Raw genomic sequence first — 16,137 nt, forward strand, 5'->3', positions numbered from 1 at the left:
TAACTTCGAACCATTCATGGTAAAACGTTTGGGTAGCAAATAGACAGGGTTTACTCTGACAAAAGATTGGACCAAATTCATTCTCATAAAAAATGTCGTCGTTTATTTGTTATAATTTCATTAAATATAATAGACATTTCATATATAATAATTGTGTTTATTAAAATATTTTAAAGTAACTCATCATCGTCGCGTTATTTAAAAAACAATGTGAAAAATATTTTGACACCTAATTTGAGTTCCGGAATATTTTCTCCTTTAGCTCTTTCATAATAAATCCAAAATTATTGCCTGTACATCACTATTAGGCCATCTTCAACAGTGGAATCATTTTTTGGCATAAATCTTGATCCAAATTTAGACCGAATCATCTTTCCATTTCAATAGTTTGGCATAAATTTTGGTCCAAATTCATATATCAATATTTTATTATTCAAACAATTTTTATATTATTATTCTAATCTTTTAACAATAATATAAGATTACATATTAATATTAAACTCAATAAATTCATCAAATTAGAAAAACATTACATTTAAATAAAGAAAATAAAAGAAAATTTAACGTTTTATTTAATTAACTAAAATAAAATTTACAAAAATTCAATACTACTCCGAATTAATATATTGTTCCCACAAATGCTCAATTAATGCATCTCGAAATGCAATTTGAGTTTTTTTATTTTTAAATTTTCGATGTCGTCCAAGAAATTGTTGAAATCGAGCATTTTAATGTGTTGTTAATTTGAATTATTTCAAGAGTATTTAATTTTATTATATTTCATAATTAATATATATAAAATTATTTAAGTAAAATATGTTAAATATAATTTATAAATATTTAATAATTATATTAACATAAAATAATTTAATTAACTAAATATACAAAAGATAAAAAGTTATTACTCCCTCCGTCCCTTTTTATCTGTCCATTTTGGAAAAAAAAACACATACCAAGGAATAATTGATTGTATGAACTTTTTCATTAAATACCTCTAATTAATATCTTGAAAATGTTGGAATACCCCTACTTTATGTCTTGAAAACATAAATTCAACTAAGTTTTAAATAAGTCAAGCCTTGAAAATTGAAATCATGGAGATATATTTGAAAAACTATCATTAAATTAGTTTTGAAAGTATAAATGGACAGATAAATAGGAACAAATTTTTACTTTCAAAAGTGGACAGATAAATAGGAAGGGAGGGAGTATTATATTACTAAGATTTAGGCGGGTGAACAGTGTCGGCTTAAATTTAAGCCAGTACTGTTCACCGACCTAAATTTGGACCAAGATTTAGGCCAAAGATTTAGACGGAAACCGGTCCAAATTTGGACCTTTAAGCCACGGTTGGGTTTGACCTTAGTATGATAACCAGGTTAATCGAGACGGGATTAGCTAAAATCAAATTTGAACTCGCAAAATGAAGTATCCCTAAAATCGGTGTGATTGCCTGCTCGATATTCACAAATTACAGATCATAAAGTGGCCAGAAACCAAAAAGTTAAAATACTAACTCTGGTAACAAAAACTAGGCATGTACGCGGTTCGGATTGATTCGGTTGGAGGGTAATAACCGAACCAAACCGCAACTTGCGGTTTTCTAAAATCTCAAACCGCGATCAAACCGTTGGTTAAAAAAACCCAATCAAATCCACCCACGTAATTGCGGTTGGTTGCGGTTTGAGTTGCGGTTCAACCGCTAAAATAGTTAGACAAAGAAGTTCTATTATACACTCTGATATAAGTTTCCATTTGGAGCATGAAATAAATTACAGTCATGGACACATTGACTAATTTATATTGAGTCTTGCTCAAAGAGCCCAAATTTCATTAATTTAGTAACTTTTTTTTATTTATGTGAATATCTATATGTAAATATATAAACATATATAATAAAAATATTTAAATTTATATAATGTGCGGTTGGCGGTTGCGGTTGGTTTTTTGCGGTTTTAAAAAAAATGAATCCGCAACCAAACCGCAAATTAATGGTTATTAAAAAATCCATCTGCGACCACCCACATTGTGCGGTTATCCATAATACACGGATCGGTTGCGGATGGTTGTTGCGGTTGATGCGGTTGAGCGGATTGAATGTACAGCCCTAACAAAAACTATCCGTGACAACTCAATTAATGTACTCTCAATCTCTCTCTTCCTCTCTTCTCTCTCTCTCTCTATTTTGATGTTTTCAATATGAGTCAATGACCCCTATCCATTTTCTCCTTCATTTCCACTCAACACTTCGCACCCACTAATCAAAATCATAACTTTAGGCCCTTCAAATCACCACTATGAAAATACACCCACTCTTCTTCATTTTTTTCACCACAACTATCCTTTTTTTCTTCACTTCAGCCATTGAAGATGATGTCAAATGTCTTCAAGGTATCCAATCTGCATTCACAGATCCACAAGACAAGCTCAGATGGAGCTTTGACAACACCTCTGTCACCTCCATTTGTCAACTCACCGGAGTTTCTTGCTGGAATGAGAAGGAGATTAGGCTTATTAGTCTTCAACTTCCGGCTATGGGCCTCGCCGGAACCCTACCGGAATCTTTGAAGTTTTGCCGGAGCTTACAGACTTTGGATCTTTCTGGGAATCAGATATCTGGTATGATTCCCCAACAGATTTGTACTTGGTTGCCTTATTTGGTTACTCTAGATGTTTCAAGTAATGATTTTTCGGGTTCTATTCCGAGTGCGTTGGTGAATTGTAAGTTCTTGAATAATTTGATTTTGAGTAATAATAAGTTGTCTGGTTCTATTCCTTATGAGATTGGGAGGTTGGATAGGCTCAAGAGGTTTGTGGTTTCGGGTAATGATCTTTCAGGGGATATTCCGGAGGATTTGTCGAGATTTCAGGAGGAGGATTTTGAGGGGAATAATGGGCTTTGTGGGAAGCCAGTTGGGGGGAAATGTGGTGGTATGGGGAGTAAGAATTTAGCTGTTATTATTGCTGCTGGGGTTTTCGGGGCATTGGGATCGTTGGTTATAGGATTTGGGTGTTGGTGGTGGTTTTTTGTTAGGGGGAACCGGAAGAAGAGGGAGGAGAGAGGTGTTGGTGGTGGGAAGGATGGTAGAAGTTGGGTTGAGAGATTGAGAGCTCATAGGCTTGTTCAGGTTTCGTTGTTTCAGAAACCTATTGTCAAAGTTAAGGTGAATGATTTGATTGTGGCGACTGATGATTTTAGTGATGATAATATTGTCATTACAACAAGGACCGGGGTCTCGTATAAGGCTATTTTGTCGGATGGATCTGCATTGGCGATTAAGAGATTGAGTGCTTGCAAGCTTAACGAGAAGCAATTTAGGTCGGAAATGAATCGATTAGGGCAGCTAAGACATCCTAATCTGGTGCCTTTGTTGGGTTTTTGTGTTGTGGAAGATGAAAGGCTTTTGGTGTATAAGCATATGCCTAATAGTAGTTTGTATTCACTATTGTACTTGGGTGTTGCTCCGACTAGTAATAGTTTCTTGCTAGATTGGCCTGCTAGGTTTAGAATTGGTTTTGGTGCAGCTAGGGGACTCGCTTGGCTTCACCACGGATGTCAGCCCCCCTACCTCCATCAGAATATAAGCTCGAATGTGATTCTTCTTGATGATGATTATGATGCTCGCATAACAGATTTTGGATTGGCGAGGCTTGTGGGTTCAGTTGACTCTAACGATAGTTCATTTGTAAATGGTGACTTAGGGGAGTTTGGATATGTGGCTCCTGAATATTCAAGTACTATGGTTGCCTCGATGAAAGGGGATGTTTATAGTTTTGGAGTAGTACTTTTGGAGTTGGTAACAGGACAAAAGCCTCTCGAGGTGAGTAATGCAGGGGAAGGATTCAAAGGACATCTGGTGGATTGGGTTAATCAGCTAGCTAGTGTTGGTCGAACTAAGGATGTTATCGATAATTCACTTCGTGGAAAAGGTAATGACGACCAAATCTTGCAATTTCTAAAAATCGCTTGTACTTGTGTGATGTCAAGGCCAAAAGAAAGACCTTCTATGTATCAAGTTTACCAGTCATTAAGGAGCATGGGTGCGGATCACGGATGCTTGGAACAATTCGACGAATTTCCATTGAACTTTGGCAAGCAAGAACATGACCACAAGGATTAGCTTGTCGTCATAAATGTAATCCTTGTGGTCATGAATGTGTACAAGCATACACTGTTGCCAGCTTTCAACATTTCTGTGATGACAGATTCAGCAAGTAGGTTTTTCTTTGTATGCTCAATTATTAGATAAGGTTGTAAAATATAGTTGCCAAATGCCTGGACTTGCATCTCAAATTGTACCTGTTTCCATTCTTGCAGAAGCTACTGATGTATGTTCTAGATAATTGCAGCATAACCAATTATGTGCCTACCCTGGAATTCTTTGTTTAGCATGCTTTCAATTTTTTGCCTGATGAGTATTTGCAAATAATTCGTCCTTAAAATAACCTCTATGATTGTAGTTATGAAAGTTTTGAACCCTTTCCTATATAAACAACTATTCTAGAGTCCCTTTTCTGTTTTATACAGAGTGGATCTTAAGGGTCACCGATGGTTCAGTATACGGAATAAAGAGAAATATCAGGGGTACCAAATTCTAGTCCCAGAATCTACCTTCCATTTGCATATGAAGATATTTGAGAACTTGTTTGAAAACTTTATTGAGATGCATTTCAGAACTAGTAGTGTTGCTCAATAATTGGTCCTATTGCTCCTAGGCGATCAACAAACTTCTTTTCTGTATCTTTCTACAGTGGTTCTTGAAGACGCATCAGGCATCTACGGTGATGATATCCGGTAACTATGTGTTCAATATCCCAGTAACCAATGTGTTAAATTAAATAACCCAGTAACGATTACGAAAATCCGTTTTCAAATCACCCTCAAGAGTGAACATCTTAGTCCAACACAACACATTATTATCTAATTTAGATAGACTAGAAACTGATCCATGATCAATTTCTAAAAGGGTAAGAGATGACAATATAACCATGAATAGTATATAATTATTATTTTAAATTACAGTAAACAGAATATAGTTTTGTAATATAGTAATAGATGATGTTAAATTTTTAGAGGTGTATAACTACGTAGTAATTAAAGCCTGTCCTCCAATAATCTAGCTTCTTATTTGGCCAGACTGTACTCATATAGTCGTATTCATTCGTTTTCGGAATGATTCCGCATAGGTTATCCTGTTTGTCTATGAGAATATGAAAATCTTATGCGGATCCTTGTTTCACCCTGGCATAATTGGCTGTGGACCTTAATATATTGGCTTTATGTATACTAACCTTTATGCATAAAGTTAAGTATGCAGAGTTTCTGCTCTGTTATGCATTCTCCTTGCACTCCAACAGCTCTTTCCTTCAGTTGTTGTTGAGCATTTCTTTTAGTGTGCAAGAGCTAATAAATTTTGAAGATGAAGCAAACTTCCAAAAAGAGATTCAAACATTTCGCTGTCTTGATTAAACATTGCCATAATGCAGATGATTGAACACGATGATTCATGTGATGGGAAGGAGGCATGGTCTCTCACCATCATTTCCCTTTCAACTGCAAACCCTGCATGTGAAGGGGGTCAGTTGTAATGTCTAGGCATCTCTGTGTCTGTATGTTGCATTCCTAACAATTGAACACATAATAATGGTATTCTCAGAAATTCATGGCCACATTCCCACAACCCCACATGCTTCTGATCCCACCCTTGGCGAAAACATAGATTGCAAAGCCTCTATTTTATATGCCAGGCTCTCCATGTTAGAAAGATAAAGCACCGGGAAGACAGAATTATTCTTAAATCATTGTGGCAATAACAAAACTGGGAATTTTAAAAACCAGAAACAGTGGAGGTATATTGGACACACAGAAAAAAAAAAAAGAAAAAGAAAAGGAGATTACAAGTAAAACCGGATAGACAATATTAACACACAAACAAACATTTAAACAATTCAAAATAATATACATCAAATATAATTGAACCATGAAAACAGAATATAAAGAGCAAGGCTAAATAACTGAACCGCACCAGTCCACAAAACTATGATTTGTATAACTCCTATTAGCCAAGACTCACATTCAAGACAAGTGCTTGCATTAATACTTTTTGCCAGATTCTTAAACAAAATTTATAACATATCAAGAACAGGAAATGTGCTTTCTACTTTAAAGCTGTAAGATTACATAACACAATAACATGTTATTGCTGCATCACCCACCCACCTACCAAACTTATATCTTTTCTTCTTCTTTTCATCCCTTTTTTAGGTGAAAATATACAAAACAAAAAGGCCTGCTGCTTTAGTCAAATCTTGGTGAAATTTCTACTTGATCGCATCATCTGCAGCTGAGCTAAAAAGAAAGAAAGAAAGAAAAGAGAAGCAGAATGATATGGCAGGATCCCTCAGAATATAAAGTCAAAACTCCTTTTACGACACATCTACATTGACCTGATGGCAAGTGAGGATTACAACAGCTGATGGGTGGCTTGAGATCATAAAAAGTAATCAGGTGTTTTGCGAGTGGTGTCAGGCTCAATCTGTCGAGGTGCTGGATCAAACTGAAGGAAATTTTGGTCCATGTTCTCCCCAATTTCTAGAATTGCTGCCATATTTCCGCACCGGTAACAATAATTTGGAGCACTAAATACTGTGACGACATTCTTGTCCTGAAGTAAATGTAAAATGATATGAGAACCTAGCACATTTATAATAAGAATGAAGAACCCAGAGATATTCATTCAGGTTGACAAACCTGACACCAGTTAAAACCTTCCATTACAAGCTGGTGAGCTCTTGAAATCAGAGAAAGTCCATTAGTATGATTGAACTGAGATGCTATATCCTGTCCAAAGGTATAACCAGCTCCACGCGGTGATATTCCCCATCCACAACGATCATCTGGATCTGACCACAGAAGGTCACACATTGGCCCTTCATGAGGAACCTACAAACAAAACATCAAAACAGTTAACTAGCAAGACAATATAAAATCAGCATCATTTATATCTATAGATGATGATTTGCAACTTTCTTTTCATATGGAAATGGCAAAGCGGGAAAACACAATTAGATCAGTAGATTACACACTTCATGGGAGACTGCATGCATGTCTCTCTAATTATGGCAAATACAAGTATACTCCCAAAGGTATTATAGTAGGTTCATGTTAAACTTATGGGAACTACCTAAGAAATGAAATTTTCTTTAGCTAAAAAACTGAGAAAGGAAAGAACGGCAATGGAAAGAAACTCTGAACCAAAAGACTGCAAATTTCATAAAAATAAAGACATCATCCAAACTTCATGATCAGCTTACAAAATGTAGTCTACCTCTTGTATACGGTCCAAGGATCGGATATTGTCTAGTGTATCAAGAGATGGTGAAAGTCCTCCATGCAAACAAAAGATCTACAATGCAAAAAGGTAATGATGTTTGGATGTTTGTAAAGACGATACAATCAAACAATATTTAATTCAAAACAAACCTGACTCTCGATCAGTGCTGTAAGGGGAAGATAATCAAAAAGGTCAGTGAAATACTTCCACACATTTGCATTTCCGTACTTCCTCAAGCATTCATCATAGAACCCATAACTGTGGAGTAAAGAGATTGTAATAAAATTATTTGTGTTTTAAGTTGATGAAGTTTCACTACGAGTGTGGCCGAATATTTAAAAAATGGAAAATTAAAGTACAGTGAATCGAGGTGGCCAAATATATGAAAATGGAAAATCAAGGCATAACCCTGAGGATCTACGTAGAGCCTAGTGGTAAAGGTGTATCCCTTACCATAACTCAATCACAAATTCAAATCCTAATCCCCTCCCCCCATTCTTTATAGATACACGCGAGGACGCTCACACATGCAACTACGGTAAAAATAAACAAACAATAGACACTGTACAAATCTGTTCCTTGCTTGATACTTTTCGACATCATACCAATCATCCAGGACCATTTGCATATATCATTTACAATTTACCCAAGTTCATTCTATTTAGATTTATCTTCTCAACACATGCACTATCAAAAGATATACAGATATCGGCCACGAAATGCCCTGCATTGTCATCGCAATTCTTTACTCAAACTGCATAGCCAAACTAACAACCTACTATGAAATTTCTGTTGTGATAAGTTTTTTAATATTATTCAACAAGTCATCCTTCTCAATTTCATGGAGCTTAACAATAACATCTACCAGCTTCTGACTTCTGAAAGTAGAAAAAACACTTGAGCGCTATAACAGTATAACACAAAAGGTTTCTTGCAAAAAGATGATCATATACACGTGAGTGAATAAGCAAAAAAAATCTTCAAGTAGTATGTATATTATTGAAGAACCCAAGAGTAGGTCGCAAGTTGGCTCATATTAACTGATCTATCTGTATAGAGATCTGAGAACACCAAGGAGTTGAGAAATATATGTACTACGTAACTACAATGTTTTGTACTACGTAACTACAATGTTTCATTAAGATGAGGATTTAGGAATATCATTTACCAAGCAAGAAAAGAAATGTCAGGGTATTTTTTTTCAATAGCAAAGAATACATTTATATCTGATCCATACTATTTTGTAGCTAGTATGAGATTCATAATTAATTTCTTTGCTAATTGATTATAGTCTTTGAAAATTATAAGCAGTAAAGTGTTTAACTAGATACTATTGCAGAAAAATGGGCTTTTATCAGATTTAAAATGATAATTTTTTTTAATCTATTAATACTGAAAAACAAACATAACTTGTACATGGATAACATAATTTCATCAATCAACTCCACAATGCAGGTGTTCTTAAGCATAAGTTGGAAAACCAAATATTGCAACAGAATATCAAAATTCCACATAAGCATCATACTTGAAGGCCTAAGTCTTACACTTGAGTTATTTGCCGGCTTTCGTGATTCCCTCTAAGTATTGTGAGTCTATCTCTGTAACGGACCTTTAGAGCCACCAACAGAGAGACAGTCTCCACCGAATAGTATCCACGATCTGCATTAATACACAAAACAATGATTATTAATACTAGATTATTCATTGTTAGGTGATAAATGAATTAAAAAAAAGCTGCAACTCTCAAGTAGAACAAGTAAAAAGGTACATCACCACAAAACATCAACCTAAGAGGCGGCGGCAAACAATAAATGAAGGAAAGGCTGATAGAAAAAGCATACATTAATTAAAGATAATTAGAGAGTGTGCACAAATATGTCTAAGTGTGCAATTAAAGATGCTTTTGACTCATACGTAATTTCAACTATCTCCCATCAAAAACTTTATCACAAAGTAGCATCATTGCATATCAGATGATATTAGCAACGGTGGCTTAGTGGACATTTTCAAGTTGCTAGAGAAGTTATTTTCCTTATTCCACAAATTAGGGAATAACTTGCAGTGCGCTGTCTAACTTAACACCACTCTCTTTAGCACACATCACTCCATTCTCATTGGGCAAACAAAGAGTTCACCAGTAGTTGGATTATAACATGATTAATACCACTGATCTGTAAAAAAAGATCCACTTTTGCCACAAACTCCAAATAGTGAGCTTAAAGATGAGATCTACCTTCAATTCCTCATTCCGAAACTTGCAAAATAAATCTTAAAACATAATTCATATAGTGAACTATCAGGTTACAAACACAGTAAATTCAGACGAGAGATATGTAATAGAAACCTAAAAATTTCACCATCATAATTCATACCCAACATCATTCCTATACTAGAACCATCTACTTGCAACCATAGCGAATCCAGTCAACATATACGTGAGCCAATGGTATAGAAAGCTACAAAGTTCAGCAGAAATTTCCAAAAACAAAATACTGATATCTAAAAATTAATAAATACAATTCAAGAATCCTCCAAAAAATAAATACTCAATTCAGAAAATTCTCAGAAACATTATATTTCTATTCTGTAAACAAACACTAACACAACACAAAGAATACCTTACTCAATTCCGCAAATTTCACCAAGCAAAACCAATTCACACTACTAGAACTGAATAAATCATAATACAAAACCACAATTGAACATGAAAAACACGATATCTCACCAACATAATCTCCCATGAAGAGGTAATTAGTATCAGGAGGGTTTCCACCAATCCGAAAGAGCTCAATGAGGTCATAAAACTGTCCGTGAATATCACCGCAGACCGTAACAGGACACTTAACAGGTTGAACATTCCATTCCTCCACCAGAATAGCCCTAGCTTGATCGCACAGCGTCTTCACCTCTCCTTCACTCAACGCCTTACATTCCATCAATTGCTCGATCTGATGATCTAGATCCGCGTGCGAAGGCATTTTTCTCTCTCTTCTCTCTCTCCCCCTCTCTCTCGCTATGTATATCTCGCTCTTGTATCTCTACTCTCTCCGATCTGATCAATCACAGATCCACAATCACATCATCAATCAAACTCATACAGATTCAAATATTCATAAAACTATACACACGAATATGTATGTATATGTGTATGCATAGATTGTATACTTACCGAGTCTCCACAGCATCAGAGATGAATCGGTCGGCGAGTTGTTATCGTCTCAGATGTTTCCAACATTCATCTCGCTTACTTTCTCTCTCTAGAAAGTAGAAATGATTATTTTTTATTTATGGTATTTATACTTTTTTACATTTGTTTTTTATTGAATATGTGTGGTATCTTGGAGAAGAAAACGCTGTAAAGACTAAAGCAAATATTTTTATATTTTATATTTGGAGTTGGAGGAAACAAAGTTTAAGATGAATGTATTTTCAAAAAAAAAAAAGTTTAAGATGAATGTAATTGCAAAATGAAAGCATGGTGGACACTTTTTTGTGTATTTGAAAAATTTATAATTGAGTCAAAAGCATTAAAATTAACAATTATGGTGAGTCACGATTTGCATGTAATGTGCAGTAAAATAGATGGCTGGAATTGAACGAGTCTAAATTTAGATAAAGCGTGTGAAGACTGAAGACCAGTTTTCTGACCTTTGTCTAATAAATGAACGACATGAGTATATGTTTTCGCAGCTTTAAAAAGTAGTAGCACACTCATCTTGTGTATTGATAATTGGTTAATTGTACCGGTTATTTATTTATTTTTTATAATTTAGAGGAAGTAGCAAAAAAAAATAAAAAACAGCAAGTAATATGTTTCAATTCTTTGGGACTTCCATTCAGTTTAAATCACGGTCCTCTATAAAATAGCAGTTCATTTTGAGAATAATTTTTTTCTAAGAACATCTCTACAGCGATGACATGGTCAAATTGATATAAAGTAATATGATTTATGTAAAATTTGTTAAACTCGCAGGTCTTGTCATGTCATAGAAATTAACTATATTTTATAAGTAATATTTTTATCATTGTTTCAATTTATGATAAGTAAAATATATATTTAACATGATAACAATGAAATTTTTTTACAAGTTATAAATCTGACAAATATAATCGAGGCGGGTTAAAATCACACCCAACAACCATCTTGTTAGAGTTCAATTTGTTTACAAAAATTCTATAAGTTTTTATTCACGATATCTTTATCTATTTTTAGTTATAAAAGTTATCCATAACTACTACTAGAGATAAAAAAAATACTAATTCTTTTGGTATTTGGGCCAACTTATTTGGTCTCTTTAATGTAAAGGATATTATAATTTAGAGTGATGCTATGTATGTCAATTTTAAAAGAATATATATATGAATATTATATTGATTAATTTTAAATAGATAATTTATGTACAGACATGATTCTCTTATCATTAATATGAATGAATTCAATCAAAAGAGAATAATTTTATGATCTTTGATCGTTTTCTTAATTTATTCTAGTTAAAATATTAATTAAAATTAACAAATAATTTTATTGATCCTGCATAGCTTCACCAAAAATTTCTATTAATAAATCAAAATCTCTGTCACCATAATATTGACCAACTTATTGGTCTCTTTGATGAAAGATATATTTGATGGTTTATTCTATTCGTACTAAACACAATTAAATATTTCGATTTTAATTTATGTATTAGGCCTTTTGAGTTTTATTTTTTAACAATTATTTGTATTGAATTTCTAATTTTAAAACTTAACTAGACAACTCCATCTTTTTTTGTCTAAAAAGAAAACATTTTTATTAAGCGGAACATAATATAGTTGAAACGAATCCAGCAGGTCGATACAACTAAGTTGGAAAACAAATAATATACTAAAAATGATTAGCTTATTTGTTTCATGATCGTTCAATATATAAAATTTAAAATTTCATTAAATTAATAATACAACCGCAGATATAATCCAAATTGCACCGTCCTCTAAATCATAATACCTTTAAATGTTATAATTGACATATGTTTTTTCATATAAAATCTACATATTATTTAGATATTGTGATTACCGTATAAATTATGGTGTCAAAATCTAATCTAAGCTACTTGAATGACCAAAAACAACCAAAACTGTAAAAGAAAAAGCCGTGAAAAAGGCCAGCACAACCCTTTTCTTTTTCAGGTAAAAATACAGAGCTTTAGTTAATTCATGCATTTCACTTTAGTTTGAGCACATGCAGTCACGTTCCAGATTTTATAAATTACACAATGTTCAGATGAAGTGTTTGCTTGTACATTGCAATCATATTTTGATCTTCAGTGATTGTACGTACGTTTAGTTACTAATGGAGAAAAGCTTAACCAAAATCATGGAACTCAATACTTTTACACTCTAATTAATTATATATAAATCTTACACTTAAAAAGGTAAGACAAGGCGTAAAACATACTCTAAGCCGTTGCGTTATATATATTGCACTGTCTTCTACATATTTGTGTTTCAAGTATGTGAACCGTATTGTCACTACGACTAGGCTTGGCCAGGGGGTCTTCCTGAATTTCCAGCTTTCCTGTTTAATTGTAAAAAATATATATTATATAAAAGTGTTGGAAAACTGTAAAACTGTGAGTATTTTATACTATGATCCATTAGGTGATTGAACATATATACTGCTGTGTATATAGATGCTATATATAAGTGATATATTAACACATGTTTACGAAATTGTGTAGTTCTAGTTAAAATTTGGGAGAATGATCGACAAAAGCTAGCGCAAAAGTTTGGAAGAATTCCTGATAGTGATAATTATCGGGTAAACTTAGAGAACAAATTAAAGTGGTACACTGGTACTATTCATATACGATATCGCTCAAAGATTGATCCAAGTGAAGTGACAGAATAAAGCGAAGGAATTTACTTTCTTTTTTACTTTATTACTTCTGTAAATATCTTAAAATTCTGCAACTTTATTAATCATGCCATGCATATTACTCCGCAAGAGACAAAACATTAATTTGTATTGAACAAGCTTGGCGAAATCCGCAATTAAAAAAATGGGGATTACAATAATAAAATTTTGAAGAATAGATGAAACCAAAAATTAATTTTAAAGAAAATATGCCGATTTTCAAAGGCCACTGGACTGTAACACAACCCTCATCCTATCCCTTAGTTATAAGCCATGCTTGTCAAAGAAAAAGAATTATAAGCTTTAATCATATCACACCAGTACTACTTCTTAGCTAGATGCATAATATATATAATTATCTTGTAAGAAAAAGAAGTAGGTGCATAATATTGAAATTATTTTGTTATAAGCAATCATGAAATTATATATTTTATAAAGAGATGGACATACCGATTATGGATGGGGTCAGGACCATTAGGCACTCTTCTTTTGTTCATGTTGAAGTTAAAATCTGAGTTTGGACCTGGGACTTGCAGCTTCTTAGCTAAGGTATGATCTATCACCTTCATCTGTTTCAAGCCTCCTGCTTCTGATTCGGACAAGTTGATCCAGTTTGTTTCTGATTTAACACTACTTTCTATCATCCCACCCGCCAAAGACAAAACAAAGCCTAGCAAAATTAGTATGGCAAACAAAGCCCTAAAAAACCCTAATCCACCACCATTTCCCATCTCTTTGTAGCTCCTAACACAGAACAGAACAGAGGCTTTGTTATACATGCATGTATGTATAGTATCTATGATATCATACTCAATATACATTCGAGAGCTGAGATTGAAGGTAAAATAATTTGGTGCATGTAATGGTTGGAGTAAAAGAAAGGGAGAAGCAAATGATGAAAGCTACTCAGGCAATTAATGAATGTTTTTAGGTAGATTTGTACATATCTAGGGGAGCTAGCTAGCTTTTCTTTATAGGTAGGAGTAGGAGTGTGTATTATATTCTATTCGCTTTGCCCTTTTAGAGTCGCTAGCTTGTGATTGGATATAACTGTCAAAGACCATCTATGAGAACAGATGTTCGAACCTAAAGCATAGTCACAGATTTTATATGGTTTTAGTGAAGATGAAATGTGTACCATGGTGGATATATAGGTGTTCGTTTCAAATTTTTTACCAGACAAATTGACAATAACTTGCCTGAAATCCATGTATAAAACATTATTGACCCCAACTTACAAACCGGAATAATTTATTGATACTATTTATATAAAAATGTATAAACTATTTTCTGGTTCATAGATTAGATTTTTAAAGTAATTTTTTTAATTTTCTGTTACCTTTATTTTATTTTTAAAATTTTGACTTGATAAAAATGTAAAATATTCACCTCAGAAAATAATTAACAATATTTTATTATTATACTATTATTTTATAAAAAAATATGTCACTACAAACTATCAATAAATTAATTCAAAATTATTAGATAAAAAAACTTCTGAGCTACTCCCTAATTCGTAAAGAATTATATTTTTTTAAATTAAGCAAAACAACTTATATTTCCCTTCAGCTAGGGTCTATTTATACCACTGGCAACAACACATGAAAAGGAAAAAAGGGAGTCCGTAATGATCAATCATTCCTAAGGTAGAAATAATGATATGATAGATGAGTAGATTCTTCGACAAACCCCCCTCAAAGCAGTCAACATTAAAATCTGAGCCCTCTTGGCGTTTGTGTATGCTCCCAATCCCATTCTCTACAATAACAACATGCATGAGTCATTGAAAGCAGCAGATCTAATATCTAAGTACGGTTTTTCTGTGGTGTGACCATGGACACATGAGTACGGTTTTTCTGTGATGTGTCCATGACCACATGCTAAGCGCGAAAATTTTTGTATTTAGACCAACCACACCAATCAAAATGTCCAAATCTAAAATTTCCGCGCTTAGCATGTGCCCATGAGACAAACCCATCTAAGTAACCTTTTAGAGTAACAAATACGAGTCGTAGTCGAAGCTAGGTAGATTACTCTCATCAATATTTCCACGAAGTACCATTACAGTTATCAAAGGAATATATAGTGGCCAAATTTTGCAGTTCGTTCTAGTAGCCTAGCTATTCTTTTCCGGCAGTGCATGTAAAGATTTTAGGTCGAATGAAGACGTCATTAACGGACACCGATGTGTTTATTTCTCTATACGAGATTTGGAGTGGCTTTTGGAGATCATTTTCCCTTCAGCAATCTCAGATATTGTCTACATAATTAAATATACAACATACTTTTATTAGGCATAAATTAGAGCAACTAGCTTGCTTTTTTCTTTTTTTTTGCCAGAACTAGCTTGCTTTTTATTCTTACTTTCATCTCTTTCAGATTCGCATATAACTAAAGTCGGCTCCGACATTTTATATACTTGCTCAAAATGCTGAACGACAGCTGGAGAAAGTTTGTCCTTTGGCCATACATGGAGTCATTTTAGTGCTTCTTCTTTAGATACTCAGCTTCATTCGCAAGTTAAATTCATTACATAATATATCACCCATATATTTCCCATCGACCATCGTTGAAGTTTACTCTTCGATTATTGAAAAAGTTCTTATACATAAAACCTTTTATGTATATCTTGCAAATAGAGTTTAGTTCAATGAGACACAAGTTTACTGCCAAGACAATAATGCATGTCATTTAAATATCAGCTCAGTTTGTGGGGAAAAAAAAGAGGAAAATATATCAGCTCAGAGTACACTAAGGTGACCAGAATTCAATAGAACTGATCCAAATAAAAACCTCTCTTTACATCTGAGCTGGTTTGCCCGAGTGGTTAAGGGGGAAGACTTAAGATCTTCTGCACATAAGTGCGCGTGGGTTCGAACCCCACAGCCAGCAGTGTTTTATTTGTACTTT

At 33.7% G+C, this 16,137-nt stretch overlaps 2 protein-coding genes and 1 non-coding gene across 3 annotated transcripts; 2 read left to right on the forward strand and 1 right to left on the reverse strand.

The window, feature by feature from the left end:
• Nucleotides 1-2,127: 2,127 nt before the first annotated feature.
• On the forward strand, nt 2,128-4,370 carry LOC108209008 (probable inactive receptor kinase At1g27190). Its single transcript, XM_017379685.2, has one exon. The coding sequence runs from the start codon at nt 2,298-2,300 to the stop codon at nt 4,119-4,121; it is 1,824 nt and encodes a 607-aa protein (XP_017235174.1). The 5' UTR covers nt 2,128-2,297; the 3' UTR covers nt 4,122-4,370.
• Nucleotides 4,371-6,070: 1,700 nt separating this feature from the next.
• Nucleotides 6,071-10,664, reverse strand: LOC108209009 (serine/threonine-protein phosphatase PP2A-2 catalytic subunit). The gene is made up of 7 exons (XM_017379686.2): nt 10,504-10,664; nt 10,060-10,386; nt 8,879-8,993; nt 7,484-7,592; nt 7,329-7,406; nt 6,752-6,943; nt 6,071-6,665 (listed from the first exon to the last, which is right to left on the reverse strand). Exons 2-7 carry the CDS (start codon nt 10,310-10,312, stop codon nt 6,492-6,494), a joined length of 921 nt encoding a protein of 306 aa, XP_017235175.1. The 5' UTR covers nt 10,313-10,386; nt 10,504-10,664; the 3' UTR covers nt 6,071-6,491.
• Nucleotides 10,665-16,036: 5,372 nt separating this feature from the next.
• Nucleotides 16,037-16,119, forward strand: TRNAL-UAA (transfer RNA leucine (anticodon UAA)). The gene has a single exon. It is a non-coding gene; the product is annotated as a tRNA-Leu (tRNA).
• Nucleotides 16,120-16,137: the final 18 nt, after the last annotated feature.

Source organism: Daucus carota, chromosome 2 (genome assembly GCF_001625215.2).
Source record: "Daucus carota subsp. sativus chromosome 2, DH1 v3.0, whole genome shotgun sequence".
Lineage (NCBI taxonomy): Eukaryota > Viridiplantae > Streptophyta > Magnoliopsida > Apiales > Apiaceae > Daucus > Daucus carota.